The 22,510-nt window shown below is 48.6% G+C and overlaps 1 protein-coding gene across 2 annotated transcripts in view; it reads left to right on the top strand.

Annotated features, from left to right (window-relative positions):
- The window catches only part of CD81 (CD81 molecule), a 33,785-nt gene that overhangs the window by 5,612 nt on the left and 5,663 nt on the right, over positions 1-22,510 (top strand). For both annotated transcript variants that reach the window (XM_057412855.1, XM_057412854.1), the window contains exons 2-4: positions 4,817-4,931; positions 16,968-17,065; positions 20,002-20,076. In XM_057412855.1, the coding sequence (XP_057268838.1) occupies positions 4,817-4,931; positions 16,968-17,065; positions 20,002-20,076 (288 nt within the window). The remainder of the gene's footprint in view (positions 1-4,816; positions 4,932-16,967; positions 17,066-20,001; positions 20,077-22,510) is intronic.

Genomic DNA, 22,510 nt, shown 5'->3' with positions numbered 1-22,510 from the left:
AGAGTGCATATTGCTCTTCCAAAGATAATTTCCATCAAGTTACGAATTTCTAGCTTCTTGCTTTTTTTCCCCATTCATGCTAGGTGAGGTGACGGAATGATTTTTCATTATTCACGCTGCACATATTGGAGAATATGGTATCTGCTGCTCTAGACACTGACAACCTGGAAGGAAAGCATTCAAACCCAAATTAGCAGTTCATTCCTGGCTGCGCAAGTGGCTTCTTGCACTGCAAGATACTTCAGCCTTGGCAAGCCATTTTGTCCTTCTGTGTCCCACTTCCCCACACTTAAACGGAGGAGAATTCAGTTATACTACATCTCAGTTGCTTTGCAGGTTGTGCTGGAGAGGAGCTATGGGGGGCCTTGAGTAGGATCCAGGTGCTGCTGCTGCCTACCAAAGGGCTCAGCTTTGAGGCAGTGTAAGGGAAGCTGCAAGCCTGTGTCAAAACTTGTTGAAAATCTCTGATCATCTACCCAGATCATAAACCAGCCTAAATCTGATGAGCTTCATTGGCAGCATCTGGCTTCTTGTTAGTAACTGTGCTGCCCCATCCCTGGCAGTGTTCAAGGCCAGGTTGGATGGAGATTTGAGCAACCTGGTCTAGTGGAAGGTGTCCTTGCCCGTGGCAGGGGATGGGAACCAAATGATCTTAAGCTCCTTTCCAACCCAAACCACCCTATGATTTCACAGTTATAGTGGTGTGGGCTCCGCCAGTGGCGTTTTTGCAGCAGGGCAGGAGGTTCTTCCGGCCCTGTGGCTCATGCGGTTTGGGAAGCAGCGTCTCAGCAGCAGGACTGGCCATGGCTGCGGGAAGCGGCACTGCTAAAAATACAGCATTGTGAAACTGCTGGCACCTCCACTTCCCTCCTCCATGGCTTGAGCTGCAGGATGTCTGTGTCTCTTTGACACTTCCAGCAAGCCACCCTATAGCCGGGACTACCTCTTCCTCCTGCCCCCCTGCCAGGAAACCTATTTTGGAGAGGGGCGGAGGAAAGGGAGCAGGAGGAAAAGGGCTGGGGGTAGCGGAAGGGACAAGGGGGCGATGCGCATCCTGGCATGAGTGTCAGGGCAGTAACAGGCCAAGGTGGGAGCAGCTTGGACATGGGGTGCCCCATGTTAAAGGGGGAACAGGGCTATTCCATGCACCACTAAACCATGGAGGGGAGGAGTGACAACCCTGAAAGATGGGCTTGTTCCCTTGCCCCGCAGCTGGATATAGGAAATTTTAGGGTAAGCATATTGGTCAATGAGGCTTAATCCAGGAGGGAGTCCTGCTATGTGCATGGTGGATGGGGCAGCAAATTAGGGCTGTGCACCTGCCATCGTCATGACGCTCAGACAGTGGTACACTAACCCCTTAGGGGGCTGCTTTTCCCCTCCCCTACACAGCATCCCATGGGGGCTTTTCCCTGCCGTGCCAAATGGAAACAGTGTCCCTGCAAAAAGCAAGCCTTGGGCAGGCAGGATCCAGCTGGAAAAGTCTGGCAGTCTGTGGAAGAAGCAATAAATCTCTGGAAGCTGGAAAATAGCAGTAAAGAGGAAAGGCTGGAGCCTGCTGCGCCACCTCTTCTGTGCTGGAGGGCTGCTGGGGCGCCATCTCCATGGCCGGCCGCATCCTGGGAAGCACTGGGGATGCACCTCTGACAGTGCTTTTGTCTTGGCAGAGGAACGGCCAGCTAGGGAGTTTGGCTTGTGGAAAACAGGTCTCAAAGTGCTGGTGTTGCTGAAGTTGCACATCTTAGAGTGTTGCTTTTATTGAAGCAGTCCCCAAAAATGTAACTGGAAAGCTTGGGGTACACCTGTGACAAGTGATGGCCCCATCCTCCAACACTGCCATGTGACAAGCTGGGCACACAAAAACCAGTGGTATCCTGCATGAGATCACAGATACCTACAGCAGAAAAAACTGCAGGAATATTTAATGTATGAGGGAATGCAGCCTAGAGATGAGCATGATGCTGCCATTGGTGATTTGAGCTGTTATGGCTCGTATGGTCAAACAGCAGTGGTTGTCAGATGGGGAGGGAAGAAAATACCAAGCTTATATCTGGAACAAGTTGTATTAAAATGAGATTATCCCAAGCAAGGTGCAGTGGAAGGCAGGGTTACTGTAGCGAGCTGATAAGGTTTTCTCCCTTCTGTCTGCTTTCCTTTGGGAAGAAAGATGCCTTAATTACTCCCTGTGCTTCTTGGTGGAAGGTTGTATGGATTTAATGGAAAAAGTTATTCACCATAGCTTAAACCCTGTTTTCATTAGTAAGTGAATGTCATTTTCTCTTAAGAAATCCAGCTGCTGTTGGATTAAAACTTCCATTTGGAGGTCCTCTGTGCTCTCTTAAAAAAGCAAATGGAGTCAGGCAGAGTGGGAGAGATGTGGGATGTTCCTAGGGCGCATTCGGGATGAAACTGGGAACATCTGGAGATGGTTCAGCTGGCTGCCATCAGCAGACTTCACCACTGGGCTAGGTTTGATGAGTCTGAAGAGCCCTTCAGCTGATGCTCCTGAATGATTGAGAAGTATCTTGAGGGTAGCTTGCAGGCTGCTTTCCGTTCTGTGTCAGATGCTTTAGGGCAAATTTGATCAGAAAGCAGCTACTACTCCTTGTGTTGGTGTTGCCCCAACGTCTCCGTGGGTGGCAGGGGGTGCTGGGGTGGGTACTGCTGGGTGCAGAGGACAGCATGCCAGGGCAGAGCAGTGTTTCCTTGCACAGGTTAAAACAAACCAAGAAGAGCTGCTGCCTTTTCTTCATCTCTCCCAACCAGCACAAACCCCCAAAACTTCCTTGGGATCTCTTCTCCCCTGGGAGCCCCTGAGAGACCTTTTCTTTAAGAGTGGCACTGATTAATTTGGGGACATTCCTCTTCTCCCGAGAGGATAAACACTGACTTCGTTATGCCCTCAGACAATGAACGAGCCATGCCAGGCTGGATTTGGGTAACTTTCTGCAAAGCCACAAGCTGCCTTATTTGGAGTTGGATTTGAGCACAGGCCGGCTGTCATGACTTTTCTCCATAGCCAGTGTTTGGAGAACCTCGGGCTCTCCCAAGTGCAAGAGGGGTGATGGACAGTGCCAGTGGGGAAGTTGCATTGGTTGCTGTGGGAGAAGTGTTAAAAGCTGATTGTTTTGGAAGCAAACTGGGGAAAGACTTCTAAAATCTTCCCTCCTGCTCCAGGGTGCTGAGCGGGGATTTTCTCCCTCTGGTCCATAGAAAATCCCCAGGGTCGGCTTGCCCTGTGAGTTTTGCATTAGTTGTGTGGTTCTGCCTGGCTTCTGTGGCACCCCTGTAAAAATCCCTTGGCTGGGACTTGCAGAAATGATCAAGGAGGAGAACCACCAGCTGACCTCCTGACAGCCTGTCTTGTACATCCCAGTCCCTGTGTGTTCACTGTGGCTCTGTTGTGCCTCACAACTGAGGACTTTGCACTTTCACTGAACAAACTCTTTTTGTGCTTTTTCTCAATGTGACTGTCATGGGGCCTCTCGTGCCCGTCGCCGACCTGGCTCTGACTCTGTTGAAAGAAATCATGTTTGCACTTCTCCAATCTTTGGTAGTTAACTTCCCTTTATTGAGTGGCTTCTAGGGTTTAGGACTCTCAAGATTACATCATCATTTGAACAGGGGCTTCCAGCCTTTCATAGAAGTGATATTACATTCTTAAGGGTTTGTTGTTTGGGGTTTTTTACATGCGTTTATATTCCCCTCCCCTCATGGTTTTAAATGGAAGAGGGGATGGGTGGCATGGAGAACACAGCGAGTCCTGCTGGAACTCTGGCTGGACTTCCTCTCAGTGACACCTTCCCTGCTGCAGTGCCCCCACTCTGCTTCCCAATCCTCCCCTGCCGTTCCCAGCCCCGCCCTGAAAGAGAAAAGTCATCTAACATCACATAACTTGGACATAAGTATTCCAGTGGTAAGCTGGGTCGATGCTCCAAGCACAGAACATCTCCTGTGTTGGATGTGTTTTTGCCCTTGCCCTGGGGGCTTCCATGTGTGTGTGAGTGCTCTGCTCTTCTGCTGGAGCACAACAGCAGGCGAGGCAGCAGTTTCAGCCTTGTTGACTTGCAGAGCTGCTCAGCTCTATTGAGCATCTTCGTGGTAGCCTCCAAGAAGCGGTGTGGTTGTTCCTTGGCCTGTACCGAGGCTTTGCTCTGCTTCAATCCCTGTATTAGGATGTTAAGGAAAGCCTTACCTGCCAGAGGAGCACTAGGTCTGCTCAGAGTGGAAGCCTGACCATGAATGGAAAGTAATGGGCACATGAGACTGGAGGCTGAGGGAAAAAGCTCCTGCTTTCTAAGCCACAATCTCCTCATCCTTTCTACCAAGTTCTCAGCAGATCAAACAAAACCCTCTTTGTACATCACAGAGAAATGAAATGGGGTGATGACAGCCTGTTGGGAAAAGGGTCTAGTTGGGGCTCATCCTAAGTTCTGTTAAAAAACTCTCCTAAAAGCCTGAGTTGCACGTGTCGTGCTTCTTGGGTAAGGCTGAGCCTTCCATTTTAATTGAGTAACAGAAGTGCTTTTAGAAAAGAAATCACCTGCAGGAACTGGAAGGGGCTTTGCACATCGCCAGAATGAGGGATCTTTTCACAAAGCAGGGAAGATTGTGTGGCTCATGTGGTATGGGGCACAAAGCACGTTGCAGGGGTAGGACAGTGGTTGAGAAGGATGCTCTCATACGTGAAAAGAGTAAATAAGACTTTGCAGAAAGATGAAAAGCAAGCCTTCTGCTCCCACCTGAAAACTGCTGCTTGGGGTCTGGTGCTGCTGGAGCAGTAGGTAACGTCTGCTTCCCTCTGCTTTCTCCCCAGCTGGCAGGAGGCATCATCCTGGGAGTGGCCCTGTGGCTCCGGCATGACTCGCAGACGACGAATATCCTCTACCTGCATCTGGGCGAGAAGCAGGCCCCTAACACCTTCTACGTCGGTAAGTAGGTGTGAGCATGCTGGCATTGCTGCATGGGTATCGTGCCCCAGGGGGAACTGCAGTGTGCCCAAAAGCAGGGCGGAAAGCTCCAGGTGAGCAGCAAGAAGGTCAGACTAAAATTACCTCCTGCTGCCCCTCTACTGCCCAAAACATCTCCTGCCATGCCAGTCAAAGCATATGTTGAATGTTGGCTGCGGCCCAAGCACAGAACCCAAAGTCACAGCAATTAAAAGCACAAAAGATGAATTGCAGCATAGCAGGTTCTCCCGCTGTTCTCTGCTGCTGTCCCCAGAGCACGTTTGGGAAGAGGGGGGACTTCTTGGAAGCGTATCTCATTTCCTATCCAAAGGGATATAAAAGTAGCTGATGGAGCCCCTGGCAACGGAAAGTGAAGCTCGGTGAGCTCATGACTCATATTCTCCAGGAGGGGCAGGTGGAGCCTCTGTGTGTTATGGTTAAGCTTAGCACATTTTTTATTAATTTGACAGCATGCTGGCTTGCTGGGAGATTAAATCGCCTATTTTTGCCCTGTGCTCCAATGATCCCTCACAGACGAGGGGGAGACGCTTGCAGGACGGGCTGGCTGCCAGGCTGGAGCTGGCTTGGAGCGCAAGCTGCTGGGGCTGGGGACAGGACCCGTCTGATCCAATGTCCTGTTCTCACCTAGAGCTGAAATTACCTTCTGGAAAGGATTCTCCTTTGGTTTTCCCTGCTTGCCTACAAAACTGCATGCCTGAGCCCTCTCCCTGACTGTGCCTCGTTACAGGCCTGCTGTAAATAGCAGTGGGTTTCCCTCTCTTGTTGTCTCCCCTCTCCTGCTGCACACCCAGAGCTGTATTTGCAGCATTTCCCTTTTGTAGATTTCAATTAACAAAAAAAAAAAAAGGAACTCTTAAGAAGTTAAGCTCCTTTCCAGGAGCCAGACCAAACATCTCCTTCCTTCCGGAGGCCAGCAACTGATGTCTCCCTAGTTAACATATTTCTCCCAAAACCTGGGGGACCTGGAATGCAGGAGCCAAGTCCTTCTGTCCCACCTGTTGTGCATCTGTTGCTCTTCCACCTCTTTCTGTTTTGTCTTTGTTCTCAGCTTTTGCTATTTAGAAGGCGGTGGGGAGCAGAGTACGGGTCCCACCACTGTGTTGGCCTTGTGACACCCAGGAATGGCCCATGTTTTGAGGCTGGATGTCTTTTTAAAGTTATATTCAGCAACAGATTGGCCTGGATTCCTTCTGGCAGCTGTAATTTCCATGCAGTAATAACAGCAGAGCATTTCTTTCAGCTGCTGCCTTTCCCAGCCAGCCCTTTGGAGTCTGAAAGCTGGGATTTCTTTTTGCTTTTTCTTTTTTTACCCCTTCCCCCTCTTCCCCCCTCTCAACTGATACTCCTCCGTCTTTCCTCTGGCATCCAGTGTACACATGCACATGATATTTCAGCTCTGGGAGTGGAATCCTCTCTGGGGTTGGCCTCCAGAGCTGGGGCTTTTGGGGGATTTTGTTTTTTCTTCCTTTTTCTTCTTGCAAACCATTTTTTTGTGTCTGGCGCAGGGCCCTGGTCCTGGGATCTGTCAGGAGGCTTTTAAAAGCCAGCCAGGCTTTGCTGCAGGACAGGGGGAAGCAATAAATACTGTCAGAGGAGGAAAACTTCTACTGTAGGGTTTGTACTTAGTGAGGAGGGGGAGCGGGAAAGCAGTGCTTTGGTGTCTCCTAATTTCTCTCTGTGTCCTTTCCCCTGCCCCAAACTTGGAGCTGTTTTGTTAAAAGCTGTTTTCTCAGGTTGTCTACAGGAGAAGACAGATAATTAACACAGCTGGTCAGTGCATGGGAATTGATGGCAATGGGGAACTGGGAGAAGGATTTGGGGAGCAGGGCAGCTACTAGGGTACTACACGTGGTGCTTATCTGCCTTCAGCCTGCTATGGGAGCAGGAGGAGAGGAGCAGTCCCTGCTCTCAGCTTCCCTTCCAGCCAGACTGGACCACTGCGGCAGCTGCTCTTGCAGCCCCATGCGCACAGGCAGCTGTTCCCCACTCACTTATCCATCCACAAGGAGGGAGCTCCTGGGGTTGGGGTTGCCCACAAGCAGTATTTCCCCTCCATTCACACTCTTCCCCTCAGCACCTTGGCACTGCATCCAGGGAGTTGTTTTGTGCGCTGGCTTGAGAGGTTATTAAATGAGCTCTTGTTCATGGGCTTTTCCTCAGCACGGCTCGCGAATCCTCTGATCCTTAACCACTTGTTGCAGTCTTGGCTTTTGGCACTTCCATTCTGGCTGTGGACCCAATGCTCCAGCAGATGGCAAGTTAACTGCTTCAGTGCTGTCAAAACTAAGTGCTACCGCAGATGGGGATAGCTGGAGCACCACACTTTCATGCTTTTGTGATAAAGAGAAATACTTGCTCTTCCTCTGAGCTAGGCTTATGGTCTAATATGCATTTATTTGCTTTATTTGTAGATGAAAACCTAAAATCCTTCTTGCCCTTGTGTACCACTGCTCCTGAAGTGCTCTGTGTGTCTGGGCAAGGTGTTGATAGCAGGTCAGAAAACATTCTTCAAGTTAGCTAGAGGCATTAATAAGTTGGATGCTGACAACTGGTGAACCACATCTTAGGTGTTTATTGACCGTACACTTAAAGTAACATTTAAAAACAAAACAAAACTGTGATTCAATTGGTTATGAGAGCCCGTGGGAAAAGGCTGAGCTAGTCCATCTCTGCAGATACCAGTACAAGCTGGAGCAGTCTGACCTCTCCGCAGCAAGTTGGTTGCTTTAAGAGCCCTTGGGGATCTTGAAGAGGGAAGTGACACTGACCTTCCTGCTTTTGCCCTATCTCAGTGGGATAATAGTGAAGATAATGGATTTGGTTATGTCATGCCCAGAGATGGCCACTGCAGGCAAAATGCTTTCAGGAAGATAGGGACAAAAGCCCTGGCTCTTGTCTGCCTCACCGTTGGGTTTCACACTTCCCCCTTTCTGGAGTGCCTGTGTGCTGGGAGCATCACTGGGCACTCATCCCTGCTGCCTGCCCTTCCCGTGCTTTCCCTGACACTGCCCGGCGAGGAATGGAGCACGGCAGCCAGATGGTCTCAGCTTTGCTCTTGCCTGCCAGATCCAAAATAGGAAATCTGCCTCCAGCTACTCCCAGCAAGTGACAGGGTGACACAACCCATGGCTCCAATTAGCTCCGTCCTGGGAGTAGGGCCAGAGGTGAGGAAGAGTGCCAAGGCATCCAGAACTGGGGTGTGTTTTTCTGTGTAGCTCTGGGGGTGAGGAGGGGCACTGGGTTTGCTTCTGTTTAGCGTTTTTGTGTTTTACTAGTAAATCGTCTCGTGAGTGGTATCCCAGAGCATGGCAGCACTGGCAGTCCTTGAGAGGCGTGCAGTGGTGGGTTAAGCTTTGCTGCTGCCACCACTCCCCTTTGCTTACCATCCTGCTGGGTATTGCTGCCTCAACAGAAAGGCAACAGGGTTTTTTATCTTTTTATTTTTGGGTCTTTTTCCCTAGCAACCAGCCTGATGATTGTGGATCTGGCTGCCAAGCAGGTCAGGCAGCAGCAAAGCATGTGGAAGACAGCAATGGCTTTGGGCTGATTTGAAGGCAGTGAGTGTGCCCACAAAGTGGTGTGCTGCGGTAGCACTGGAGGGGAAACCAGCTAACAGAAATGCAGGCTCTCTAGCAAGGTGAATCATAGATTCCCTTCACTGTCCTGCTTTGTACAAATACAGTCTAGAATAATGATTTCTGTCCTGGAAATGAGTTTGAGCTGCTTTTCATGTAGAGTGGGCTTGAAGAAATGGGCCAGAAGGCAAAGGGGATGCTTTGAAGTCTTTCTCACACATTGGTACGCATGTGAGTTGAACCGCAGTTGCATCTGCGCACTTGTCCTTGAAGTCAGCATGACATCCATTGCTGACAAGCATTTGTGGGTGTCCTCAGGGTTTTTGGAATTGCTGTCCTGAGGCTTTGCTGGCCTCAGGGGGGTCTGACCCTTGCAGAGAGGAGGGACTGCTGAGCAGCAGTGCATACATGGATAGGGGTTGGAATGCCTGCCTAAGCTTCCCCAGGCCTTGCCTGCTGCCCTTGCAGCTTGGGAGGATGCTCTGGCCACTCTTGCTGTGGGTCCCAGATGTGGCCATTGGTGCAGAGCATCCCAGCAATCATCTAAATAGACTTGTGTGGGCTAAATGGTCATGAAGGAGCTGTCTCTTCTATCCATAATAGCTTTTTTCCCTTAATTAGCCTTAATTGCCTCAGTGAAAAAAACAGTGATTTCCAGGGTTTCAAATAAGTTTTTCATTGCAGAGAGAGTTGCACTTCAGCTCTGGTGTGTTGCTAACACTCTGGAAGCCAGCAGCTCTACAGTGAGTGTGGACCTGATGTGAGCAATGGGAAGTTCTTTATTTCTCTTCATGCTCCTATCCTTGTTCCCATCCCTCCTTAAAATATTAAGCATCTTTTAAAGGTGGTGCCAGCTTCTGTATATTGTGAGGTTAGATGCAACAGCAAATCTTTTGCTAAAATTGTTGTGAAGGGGATAGAGAAGAGCCCAATAGTCTTGGTCTCTAGGTCCCATAATAATTGCTAGCAAAATAACACCTTCAGTTTTGAGGTGCTGCAGTAATCCCTCTGGATGCACGCAGCTGGATCAGCACTGGTTCTTCTATCACCCTTTTGTGCTCAACTTTTCCAAGACTTGGCATGTAACTGGCTTGCCAGTAGAGACATGAACTGCAGCTTATGTGCTTGGCAATGGAAACCAGCCTTGAACCACAGTGAGCAAAATGTATTATTTAAAAAATAATACATATATGAATTTTTTTTAAATGGGAATACTTGCCTTTTTCTAGTTGGAAATAAACTTTTTTACCATTAAGGGCAATTTAATTATTTAGTCGCATAAAGAATAAAAAACAAATGAGATTTAGTGGTTCTGGATTTTTTCTCTAATCACTGTCAGATCAACTGGATGTTTTCTGACCTGCTTCAATAGTACTGGAATTCTTTTTAAGATAGTTTTGAGGCAGAGCACTTTGTCAGGCCTTCCTTCTTAAGTATCTGGCTTACCCCTTATATGTGATAATACAAACTATCCTTTTTTTTGTGTGTATTCTTATGGCAGAATTCAATTTCTATTAAAGAAAACAACTTGTATTTAATTGCATGTTGGTCTACTTTTGTTGTGACTAATTCCTGTGATTTATTTACTCTGCAGACTAAAATTGGTTAAGATTTAAGGTCATAAATTGACACCACTGGGTTATTTTGGGTTTGGATCCATCCAACTACAAATAATGTAGCTGTCCTCCTTCTTTGTCCCCTCTCATTGGCCCATTGTGCCAAAGGTGGCTTCTTGCTCTTCAGAGCTGCTTAAACCTGTATCTCTGACAGTTTCCCTTTGAAAACCTGCCATATGTTTAGGCATGCAAAGCCCACAAGAAATCCTCCAGCAGGATTTGGGCTCTGTCAGCGGCTGAGACCTCAGGACAGTTAGAGGTGTCCAGAAGTGTGTTATAGGCTGGGGCAGCAGAGGATGGGCCAGTTTGTTCCAGTCTGGATCTTCTGTGCTGCATCACCATCATCCATCCAAGTCCTGGAGATGCACAGTAGATCTCCTAGCTCTCACAAGCATGCTGTTGTTTCAAAACTCAAGTCTCCTTCCAGTGTTTCCTGGGTAGGCAGAAGAAATCTGACTGTCGCTTTGGGTACAAGAGGACATTGTCTGAGTCTTTCCCCACGTCCCCCTTGCTTTTGTGGTAGTGGTGTGTCCTTTGCTTCCTTCTTGCCTTCTTCTTGCAGACAACGGCAGCATGTGAAGTCTTTCATCTCTCTGTGTGAGCCACGCCGCCCCAGAAGAGCTCTCCATACTTTGTGACCCCATTGCTCCATCTGGAAGTCATTAGCAGCCACAGAGCAGCAATGTTTTTCTTGGGAAAGAGGGTGGATGGGAACGGAGGGGCTTCCCTGTTGTCATCGTCCAGAAAACCTTTTCTTTTTCCACCCCCTCTCTCTTGCCCCACTTCTAAGACAGCACTGTTGGCTCTGCTGGGCAAATTTCACTGGGCATCTGGACAAAATGGCTGGGAGACCCTCCTTCACTAGCTGCTGGTGCAATCACCCTTACCCCATCTTGGAGGCACTTTCTGCTCCCTGCCTCTGTCTTGCCCCCAGGTTGCAAGGAAGCATGTCATGGTGGTTTTCTTAAGCTATGGAGAGTGTGTTCTTCCAGGATTGGTGGTGTGGGGTAGTATGGAGTCTCCTTTCCACCACCATCTGATGGTCCCACCCTTCACTGCAGCAGGGGTGATGCGAGCCCTGTGCTGTTCTGCATCTCCAGGCCAGGAGCCGTGGCACGGTAGGCATTGCAGCCTGCCCTCCCTCCGTCCCTCTGAGGCTTGCAAAACTCTGGGATGTGCAGTCTCCTCCCTGGGAGCCTAACTATTGGGGAAATAAACATGAAAATCTTTCTTTCCTTTGCTCTCAGCCCCTTTTTAAAGCACATCCTGTGGGGAGGGCAGGCATGGCTTGGAGAGCTGCCCAGGCTTGGTGTGATGCTGGGGGGATCGTCTTTGTTTTGTTTTGTTTTTTGTCTTTTGGAAACATTGTCATGGTGACCTGGGGAAGAGACTGGCTTCCATTAGCTTAATGACTTAAAGCTGCTGGGAGAGGATCAAAATGGAGGGAGAGGTAGGTTGCTGCCTTGGAAAGTCCATGCCTGGAGCTGCACAGCATCTCTGATGGGGATGATAGGGCACAGAAGGAGGGCTGGTTGGGGGTGGCCTGCTCCCTGCTTATTTTAGAGGGACTCTGCTGTGCTTGTTCTCCCTTTTATTTGTTTTCTTATCATGTTCTTTTTTAAAGTCTGTTATTTTTCTGCTTGTTTTTTTTCTTTTTACTTCTCAGCAGGGACAGGACATAGTTTTTACAACCCTCCAGGCACCAGCTATGTTGCTTTAATGCCAGAGCAAGTACTGCCGTACTGTCCCTTCCATTGTCCCAGAACTGAGCATCCCACTTCCTACCTGGTCTAGAGGCAAAGGGCCTTCCAGGGAAATACCATCTGTGTTGGCTGGGAACTAAGCTGGCCTCTTGGCTGTTTTGTTTTTCTTTTCACCCTAGCCCCATCCAGAGAGAAGTGCTCAGTTACTGTCAGTCCCTGGGTCTCATCTTTGGGGGCTTTCTGCATGGCTAAAACTTCAGGAGGTCCCTGCAGCCCAAAGCACCACATGCCCTGGTTGTATCAAGGTGGGGGGGGGGGGATGATGATGATGATGTTTGGTCCATTGCTTTTGCTTATTCTGATGCATCATGTCCTGATGCTCTTGAGCGAAGAGACAGTTGCTGTGCTATCGCTTTGAATTCAGACAGGATCCCGAGTCTCTCTGTAATAGAGGAGGTGAAGCAAAGACTGGTTGACCCTTTTTCCTAAAGCTTTCTGTTTTAAGGCTCCATCTCAAAAGGAGGTAAGGGGACTCCAGGCACTGCTTGTCTGTGCAAATCCTTCTGACTTCCCAGCCCCAAGGTACAGGTTCTGTGCCTCATGGTGTGCTTTGGTGGGTGGCTGGTTGTGCATGGCAGCTTTAGTAGTCTTGCTTACTGCTGCCTTATTGGAGAAATGTGTCACAGGGCAGAAATCACACTGTAGTGTTGCTCAAGAATTTGGAGGCACGTTGGTACTGTGAACCTAGAAATCATTTGCTTACTGTGCCTGTTGCTGCAGCTCCGGCTATTCCCAGGATTACCTATTGCTGCTTTGGAGGGAACTGCATGACTGCAGGCACTGCAGTTTGCATCTTATACCTCTCTAATTCTGTTTGTTTATGGCCAGCAGCATTTCTTATTTGAAAACCCCTGAGAAAGCTGCAATACAAATGAGCTGAGAAGTGGCGTGTAAAAGGCAGATGACGCCTTGCTCATGCAAAGTTGTGCCGGTGTGGGTGGAGCCCTGAAGGGATGAATACCGCTTTGGTGAAGAGTTTCTCACCCAGGACAGGCTAGCAGCAGTTAATCTTAAGTAGTGGGCAGGCTTGTGCTGGAGGGAGGCTGCTCTGACTTTAAGGAGGATAATGTGCCATTCAGGGTGGGGATGACAGGTGCTTTGCTCACAGATGTGGAGCCCAAAACCACACTCTCCGTCATGCTTGCTGTCTGCCAGAAATGAAAGCTAAGATGTGTCAGGCTTATTTCTGGGAAGAGGGCTTGGTCGTTCCCATCTGGACTGTGATTGCTGTGAAATAGCCCTCAGCTGCCTGGCACCCAGTCTGGAGCAGAGACACCCCCCTCAGTCCCATCCCTTGAGGAGAAAGAGGGTTGTGGGAAAACAAACACCACCCAAAGTGTGTGGTTGGGTGCTTTGGTTGCTTTTGTTTGCTTTTGCAGTCTTCAGCGTGGCATTTCTGTGGAGAAACACTGCTAGCTTTCATTGTACAAGATGCTATTGGTGCATTACATATTTTGTGCTTGTTTTTAAATAAACTCCGGAGCAGAGTCCTGCTCCATTGCCTCCCAGAAGGCTGTCGTGCTCTGGTGGTACTCATGAACAAAAGGCAACTCCATAACAGCCACTTGTTTGTGCCTAGGAATGAAGCTGACCCTTATCCCAAAAGTCTTCCAGGTTTTTTTTGTGGTTTTCTGAGTGCAGGCCAGTCATTGCTGCGTGCTCCCCTGCCTGGCTGCACGTTCCTGCTGCTCCCACCCCTCCAGTAGTATCCGCTGGCCTCTGCTCAGGAAGCTGCACATGGTGCACGTCTTCTTCCCTTCCCTCCTTTACTTCTTGTTGTTTGCTTGCTAGACAGCAGTGCTGGCTCTGGTGAGGAGTTAACAAAACATGAGCTGGGAGGGGAGTGGGAAGCCAGGATGTCACTTGTCTGTCTGAGGTCTGCATAGACTGTCTGGGGTGGGAGTTCAGCAGGTCGGGTTTCGTTTTGTGTTATTGAAGCTGCACAAAAACCAGCAAGAAGCAAGTACAGAGGCCTCTGGAAGACTACTATAGAATGGCAAATGTCTCTGTTCCTTCTTGGTCTCTTCCATCAGTTGAGGTTCTCGCTGGGCTTTTACCTCCTACTTTTCAGAGCAAAACTTTCCCAGCCACCACTGGCTCCTGCATTTTCCTGATGATCTCTATATAAGACAGACATTCAATGGAACAACCTCTGCAGGGCCATGGTAGAGTCCATCACTGGAGGCTTTGGGGATATAATTGGTCAGGGGGCTGGATAGTCTCATTTAAGCTCCTTTTCTCACAAAAGGTTTGACCAGGTGGTCTTTCAAGGTGCCTTCCAACCAGGGTAGCTCTATGACTCTTGTGATCTCCTGGCTATATTTGTTCAGCCTGGAAGTTGCTTTTGTTGTTTATTGTGCTGAATCTGAGAATAAAATCTTCTCAGTGGGAGTGACCTGGTTGTTGGTGTCCCTGCAGTATCATGCTGCTTGGTCTCCAGATGTGCTGCATCTGCTTGTTGTCCACCTACAAGGGTGGTTAGCATAAATACTGGCTTCTCAGATGTTGAAATTATTTGCCCCCAGCTCAGCTTTGTCTCCTCTCTGTTGGCCTAACAAGGGGAGAAGTCAGAAGCTGCTGCACTCAGGGATGAGAAAAGTTGGTTTTCCCTGAGCAACTTGGTATGAAGACTCTCCTGTGGAGCCACCCAGTGCTGTAAGATGGAGAAACCTGATGCAGTTTGGGTTGAAAACCCAGACCAGCAGCATCCCTGGTACCAGCTGGAGTGGTGAAGGCTGGTTCTTGGGCATTATCGGGTTCTGGTGACAACAAGCAGACCTCTCTTTTTTAGAGACCACTACCAATAGGTTGTTTTTGAAATAGCAGTTACATAGCATCCAAAAATCTCCATTGGTCTCTCTGGGGCTTGGCAGGCATCCAGCACACAGCCTTCATTTCACAGGATGTGTTCATGTCTTCCCATCACCCCCAGCCCCTTTGGGGCCCTCTGCCGCACTGCTCACCACTCTGGCTCTCTGCCTGGGTGCCACCACCACTCCACCTCACATCATGTCCAGCCACTGGGATAAAATCACCCAGTTCTCCTTCAGGCAGGCCCATAAAACTTCAACTGCTGGCCTGTCCTTTCCAAGAAACTCTCCTGGGAGGTGTCTTCTGCTTGTGTTTTCCTTCTCTTCACACCTTCAGGTAAGGAGGTGTCTCATCCCCACTTGAGGTTCTTCAACAACCCAATTGCCTGTTGGGTTTTTGGGGCTACTGGGTGCTGCTGAAGCCTGTTGAGTAGACATCCCTGCCCTTCTGCTAGCAGTGTTGCTGTGAGGATGTTGGTGTCGGCGGCCACAGATGCTGTCAGGTTTTGTGAAGAGGGGCTTCCTGCAGGGTCAGCACATTCCATTGTGCTGGCGCTTCCCCTGCAGATGGCTTCCTCCCTCCTGTGGCACCTAAATATAGCGCGAGGCATTGTGCAAGCATGGTGCTGGTGAGAAAGGCCATCAGGAGGGTCCCAGCCAGAGCTGCTGGGGTGGTGGTTCCATCACCACCTCTCACCACATTGCTCCTTGCGTTGGCAATTGGATTGTTTCGGTGCTGGAGACTTTTTTTTTTTAAAGAGGGAAGAAACGGGAGTCAAAATTCACCCTTTGCCAAGTTTGACATATCCATGAGGGGATTTTAAACAAGTCAAGGCTGTTGTTACGTATCTGGTTTTTTTTTTAGAGAAGGATTTAACTTGGCTTAACTCTGCTCTCAGCACGTGCCCTTTAGACTTTGCACTTCAATTATCAGAGATTGTTTAAAAGGTAGAAAGATAAGAAAAACCTTAAACATGAAGGGCATGTACAGGCAGTTTTAATCCTGACCTCTGTTTATACTTCAGTGCTGTTCCTAAGGGGGAGTTGACAGACTGATTAATAATTATGAAAGCATTTTGACTCATAGCAGAAGAAAACATTTCATTGGAGGGACATGTCTCCCAAGCACCAGCAAGATTCAGTGTTGTTGCTGTTACCTCTGGATGCCCCATATATGTTTATTCTTATTATGAGTTCTCTTTTATCCCCTCACTGTCAGTTAAAAATGGTGACTGCAGTCTTGCCTCATTTGTAATTATTTCTTTATTTTTTTGTATGTGTCAAATTGCTTTTGGATGGAAAGTAGGATTCACTTACAGAGTAGTGGAACCACAATACTCGAGAGTATTAATTAACCCAAAAATGCACTAAATATACGGGATACACCAGGAGAAAGCTGTGTTTTTGGGAAAGCAAACAAATCTAACTGAACTGGGAGCACTTGGCTGAGTAATCACCACGGCCTCACCAATCTCATGGTTGGTGAGACCGTGGTGATTACTTGCAGTAGCAGAGCTGAGCCTTGAGCTGAGCTCTTGTTTCCTGAATCAATAAACTTTTATTCCTATGTTTTTTGAGCTCCCACACCCAGTGCCTTGTTTCCAAGCTTTGAAGTAGTTGTGGAGTAAGATGGCTGTGCAGATTTAATAAGTTGAAGTGAAATACATCATCTTCTCTGTAGAAGAATTTACAACAAACAAAATCCAGATAATATTAAATTAAGCAGAGATGCTTAAGCAGTGCTCTTCTCTTAGTTTTGTGGCTCGTCTGTCTTTAAAATGCTAGTTGGATAAATTTGTATGATGTTTAATAGAAATAAACCATATGCCTTATTGTTTATTTTAAAGATATGCTAACTAATCATTTTCATCTCCTCTGCTTAAATATTTAAAACAGTATGCTATGGGAACTCGCATACTACAGGTTTGAGGAAAGCCTTGTCTTGCCTGCTGCATCCTCTGCCTATTACTACTTGAGTCTTCTGTTTCCTGATGGGATGTGGGCTTTTTAAAGTTTTGTTGCTAGCAGCCTCACACAGTTTCAGACCTGATCTGTGTTGTGTTATGTTGTGTTGTTCTTCTATGTCTGCTGCCACCTCTGCTCCTATCTCCCAGGCTTTAATTCTGCACACATGTAATTAGGCTGCCCAGGGGCCAGAATAGCCATCCAGGAGCTGGGATACTGCTGTACAAAGCTTTACAGTAACGCTTCTGCTTCTCACTCTCACTTGCAGGAATCTACATCCTGATTGCAGTTGGAGCTGTGATGATGTTTGTGGGGTTCCTGGGATGCTATGGTGCTATTCAGGAGTCTCAGTGCCTTCTGGGAACGGTAAGAGTGCAAAGCTTTGGATGCTGCTTGGCAGCTTGGTGTCCTGGCAGGCAGTACGTGGCCATGCATCCCTTGCTGGAGAATCTTCCAACACACAGGGCTGGGAAGATGCATGAGGACAGAGACAGAAATAGCTGATCTCTGCAAGGGGCATGGCAGTGCTGCTTGGCTGAGGGCATCTCTGCCCAGCCCGCTGAGCTCTGCCTCAGCTGGCGGGCATGCTGCAAGCTCCTGCTTGTGCCTGGCTGCAGTAAGGAGGCTGAAGCCAGCAGCATAGCAGAAGAGGTGCAAACAGCAAGAGCCAAGATTAATTTTCTCTGTTATGTGTGACACCCCCCACCCCACACCCCCCCCCCCCCCCGCATTTATTCCCCCCGCACAGTCTGGCTGTCCAACCAAGCACCTACCAACCCTTTTTTCTTACCTGCTGTCCCCTACCTACAGCTTCTCCTTTCGCTCTGTTTTAAGGCTGCCTGTGACAATTCCAGTTCTTTTAAGGAGTTATCCACTATTTTTATCTGTTTGGATGAGAACACAGCAAAGATTTCCCACAATATCTTAGTGAGGATGTCCTGGAAGATCCATTACTGAAGTGCTGCAGGCGTCCTTGGTGTGAGGCAGCAGCTCAGGATTCCTGGCATGGGATGAGGTTAATTGTGTAAACTGTAGCCACACCAAAAGCCTTTGCCTTGGGGGTAGGTAAGGGAGACCTATTTATTTAAAGCAAGTTCTGACATGTAGTTCAGCTTTAAACTCAATTTAAAAAAGAAAAAGAAAAAGGGGTAAAACAAACAAAAAAAAAGCCCACAAACAACAACAACAAATGGGAGGGATTTTCCAGCGCTTGGCTTTGTTGGGCTGGAAGATTCTTGGTGGTGGTGTAGTGACCCATGGGTGTGGACACAGCTGGGACAAAGGGAAATGGAGCTCCTTTGCCTCGCTTTCGCAGCTGACTTCACCTCTGGTTGCTTGTTTCCCAGTAAGAAGGGGGTGCTTCTCCCCAGCTTTTATAAAGCACTTCTGAACACTGGTGGATGAGAGCTGCGTTAGGAGTTTGCAGGCATTATCACTGAGCTGAGAAGAGGAGGAGCAAGTGCACAAATCCGACAGGGGTGGTTGTAGTAAGGTCTGGCAGCTTTGGATTATCATTTTTGTTAGCACAAGTGATTACAGAACCTGAATTACCCCTCACTCCCTCCTGAAGTTGGAAAGAGGATTAGAAGGGCAGATGGTACAACATAGCCGAGGTCTAACAGGGAAACCGGCTGCTTTGGCTGAAATTAGCAGCTCTGGCCCCTGTGTGCTTGCCTGTGTTTGATCACACCTTGGCCTGACAAGAGAAGGCTGGAGATACCTCATGGTGACGCTTTCCACTGGCCAAGGGTCCCACCACGCTCCAAGAACATTTCCAGGCAGTGTCCTCAGGGTGTTGCAGGGAAACAGCCACTTCCCCTCTCCTGCAGCCAGCCAATGAAGTGACTGTAGCCTTGCTGCAAAAGGGAAAAGTACCAGGAGGTTCCATGCCATTAAAATCCTGTGCCAAAGGCAGCATGAAAGCTGAGCAGCAAGACCCAGGGAAGGCAGAAGGGAGCCACTCGATATGGAGGGCGTATATGACCGCTTGGCCAGGAACACAGCTGTATTCACATGGTGGCAAGCTGCACCTCTGGTGCTTTGCAGCCACCTTCCAGAACTTCTGCAGGAAGTTGTACCTCCAGATCTGGGGTAAAGGAGACATCCTTCACAAGAGTGAGCCCTAGTGCTTAACCAGAGAATTACAGGGGCATTGTGCCCACAATTTAGGGTGATACGGCTTCTTGGGGGAATGTGGGATCCAGTCCCTCAAAGATGGTCCAGAAGATTCAGGGATATATAGGTATTTAAATAGGAGTTGTTTATTTGGGGACTGGATATGGATGTTGGAAGTTTTTTCCTACTGTCAGGTCAATAGTCCTGTTTCCATTTTGCTGCTAACCCTTTGCTCTTGCATGTGAGAGCCAGGTCACAGCATCATTCTGGAAACTCCCATTTACTCTGTGAAGAAAATGTGTGTGAAACAGAGACTTCCCAGGAGTCAGGGGCTGTTGTCCCACCCCATAATGTGCTTTTGTCTTCCCCTAACTGCATTCATCTCTTTTGCCTTTTTACTTCCATGGCAGTTCTCCCAGTTTGGGGCTTTTCCCAGGAAAAGTCACCGAGGGTCATGTTATCATGGAGGTAATGTTGCTGCGTGTGGAGCGTGCCTCTCAGTGCCTTCTCACTTGACTCTGATGTATAAGCTTTATGGCTTCCCATTCCCAGTCTAACAGACTGACTGTCACAAGGTGTTCCTGAAATCTGAACAAAATGATGGCGGGAGGCTTTGGGAGAATGGCAGGGAGGAGTGTTGGAATTGCACAAACGGGGTGGGACTGTGGGAAAACATCAGTGTTAGTATTTATGCTAAAAACTACAGTAGCCTTGCAGGGTAGTGGATGCCAAGAGAAGCTGGCCATAAATCACACCCTGACACCACGCAGCTCCTCAGCAGCTGAAATGTTGCTTTTAACCCTGCACTAGCAATTCCCATCCTTGGGGCATCTGTAGCAGAGCAAGAAGCTTCTCTGGATGGTCCTGCAGGTTCACGAAGAGGAGAGATGTGTCTTGCGGTGCACAGAGCATCCTCATCCATGCCAGTCCCTGTGTGGGAAGGGCTCTGGTAATCACTGCTCAGGCATCCCAGTGGGAAGTCTGGGCATGGGGTAGCATCTGGTTTGTTATAGGAAAATGTGTTTGGGCTAAGCATGTTTATGAGTGATAAAAAGGTTTGAAGTCAGGCGACACCTTGTTCCTGTCTCTGTCAGTAGAAGCGCCACTCCACACCTCTACCCACCTAATGGTTGTTTTTGCCTGTAGCCAGTTATGTTAAATGTTCCTCTCTTGATTTGTCTTTGCAGTTCTTCACTTGCCTGGTGATCCTGTTTGCCTGCGAAGTTGCAGCTGGAATTTGGGGATTTGTCAACAAAGACCAAGTAAGACACCTTCAGAGCCTGCATTTGTGGGACTGGGAGGCTGGAGCAGAACCATAGCAGATCCCAGCACAAGCTGTTTTGCTCACGAGCTGCTCTCAGACTGAGTCACAGGGACTTAGATTAGCTGCAAGACCTGGGCAGGTCACCTAACTCCTCATGGCCAGGCTGATGAACTTTAAATGTGAGCGCTTGATGGTAGCAGCTGCCCCTTACAGCATGTAGTGCAATGTCTGGAGTAAAAATAGCCCTTTCTCACTTGGATCTCCTCCTTGCTGCCACACTGTCAGTCACAGAGTGAGTTGATTCACGTATGAAGTCATGAAGGAAAGCCATCTGCACATACTAAATGCCAGAGAGCAAAGAGCAAACCCAGCCACCTGTCCCCGAAGGGAGGGAATGCCATATGGAGGGAGCCTGCATCTGTGTTAACAGGGTTGCTTGGTGCTTCCTGCTCTTTGCCAGTATCACATAACCCACGTCTGGCTGTTGGTCAGCCGGGACTGAGATTGCTTCTGGTTAGTAATGCTGATCACTGCATGCATGAGGGGCAGAAGTTTCTGTCCCAGGCACCCTCCAAGGGACCTCTGGCCAGGATGAGGTCCTCTGGCCAGAAGGGGGGTAGCTAAAGGGTAGGACTTAAATTGCAGCTTTACACCTTCTCTTCACTACAGTCTCATGTGCTCACACATACTGAGTTTGGTCTTGAAGAGCAAAACAATCAGTGTATGAGAGCTGTGGCCATGTTGTGGGCTGGGTGTTGATCCCTCAGCCATTAAGGCTTTGCACAGAACACAGGATAGACTCTCTGGCACAGCAGGAAATGCATTTACTAGGAGATGTAAACTAGACATGTAAGTAGGTGGTGGCCTGCTCAGCTTTCACGTGCATGTAGGCTGCAGATGACCAGCTCAGCCATGAGTGGGAACACCCTTGTAGTCATTCACCAGAGAGTGCATGACTTCACTGGAATAAACTCTTCCATGGCTAAACATATTATGCAGGCAGGGTATGTTTCCTAGCAGAAACTAATTGGTGAACTAATTAACCTTTGCAGAGGCTCTGTGTTTCATGGAGATGTTAGTTTGTGAATCCTGAAGAGTCCAAGATGTGCAACAGCAAAAAAAGCAGAGCCTGAGTAAGGAGGCAACACCCCCCCATGTATGTTGCTTTCCATCCTGGGGAGAAGGTGCTTGGCCATCAGAGCATAAAGCTGAGAAATTTAGGATTTGCCAATACAAGAGCAATGACTTCAGTCCCTAAAATTAATTTTGCAGTTTAAAATGAACAGTGGCAGTCTGTTGGCGTCAGCTGCTTTCACAGCCTGTGTGATGAATGGGGCTGGTTAGAAGTCCCTTCTCACAAGGCAGGCGGCTTGCTTCACCTGACTTTGGCCAGAGTCGTCTGGGGAGCAACACCTGCTGGAGGGAAGTGCTGTGATCTGGCCACCAAGAGCTGCTCCCAGCAGGGGCTTCATTCCACCTGGGTTTGCAGCCCCTGGGGGGACAGTCATCTCCTCTCACACAGGCACAGGGTTGCTCTTCCACAGACGCTTTACGTACAGGATGGGGAGGCAAGAAATAGGATTATTAGTTTATATTTTTCATGTACCAGAATCAAATGCTTTGATTGGAGAACATTGCCCTCCAAAGCAAACTTTCTTGAGCAGTGACAAAGAAATGCTGGGATAATTGATTGAAATTGTGCTCCTTCTTGCTGCTGTTTCTTTTTTTGCTAATCCAGCCTGCACTGCCAAGAGAAAGCATTTTCCCTTCCGTACTTACTCCTTTTTTTTTTTTTTTTGTTTTGCTTCTCTTGCCATGTCCTCTTTTCATCTTTCTCTCCCAAATTATTGGAGGGTGTTAGAAGAGAAGCCACAAGGCCAGTTTCCCTGAAAATGAACCACCCAAATGAGGCTTTAGTGTCCAATACCCCCCAGATTCCTGCCAGACAGTAAGCCTAGGTGCCCATATCTACTGCAGCTTTGCTTGCACACCCCACCTCCTCCTAACTTCATCAGCATGTCCTGCCTGCTTCTGAAGCCTCAGTGGGACATGTGTTACCTGCTTCCTTTGTCTCCATGTGTCGGGTGTTTCAGAACAAGCTGTTTCTGAGCCAAACAGCAAATCCACATGGGCTGAAGGCTATCTCGGATCTTGTGGTTCACCCTCTGGGCCTTGTCTGTCTTTGCCTGATAGAGAATGCTCGTGGAGCACTTGGATAGCATTTTCTGGAACCTGCTGAGTGGTGGATGAGGTTCTTAATATCTGCTGCTCTTAACACCCTGAGGCTGGAGGGACTTAGGCCCTGTGAAAGACAGGGCTATTTTCATCACACACCTGTGCAAATAAATGGGGTGCAAATCTATTTAAAAACTGCTCTTCTACCTGTGTGTGCCATTGGAAGGAACCTTTCCCTTTCAGACACCGAACCCATC

This window comes from Pezoporus wallicus, unplaced genomic scaffold (assembly GCF_028554395.1).
Source record: "Pezoporus wallicus isolate ANWC-B61680 ecotype Strahan unplaced genomic scaffold, APGP_CSIRO_Pwel_v1 scaffold_6885, whole genome shotgun sequence".
Lineage (NCBI taxonomy): Eukaryota > Metazoa > Chordata > Aves > Psittaciformes > Psittacidae > Pezoporus > Pezoporus wallicus.
The sequence above is the reverse complement of the archived record's forward strand: the minus strand, read 5'-3'. Positions and strand labels throughout refer to the sequence as shown.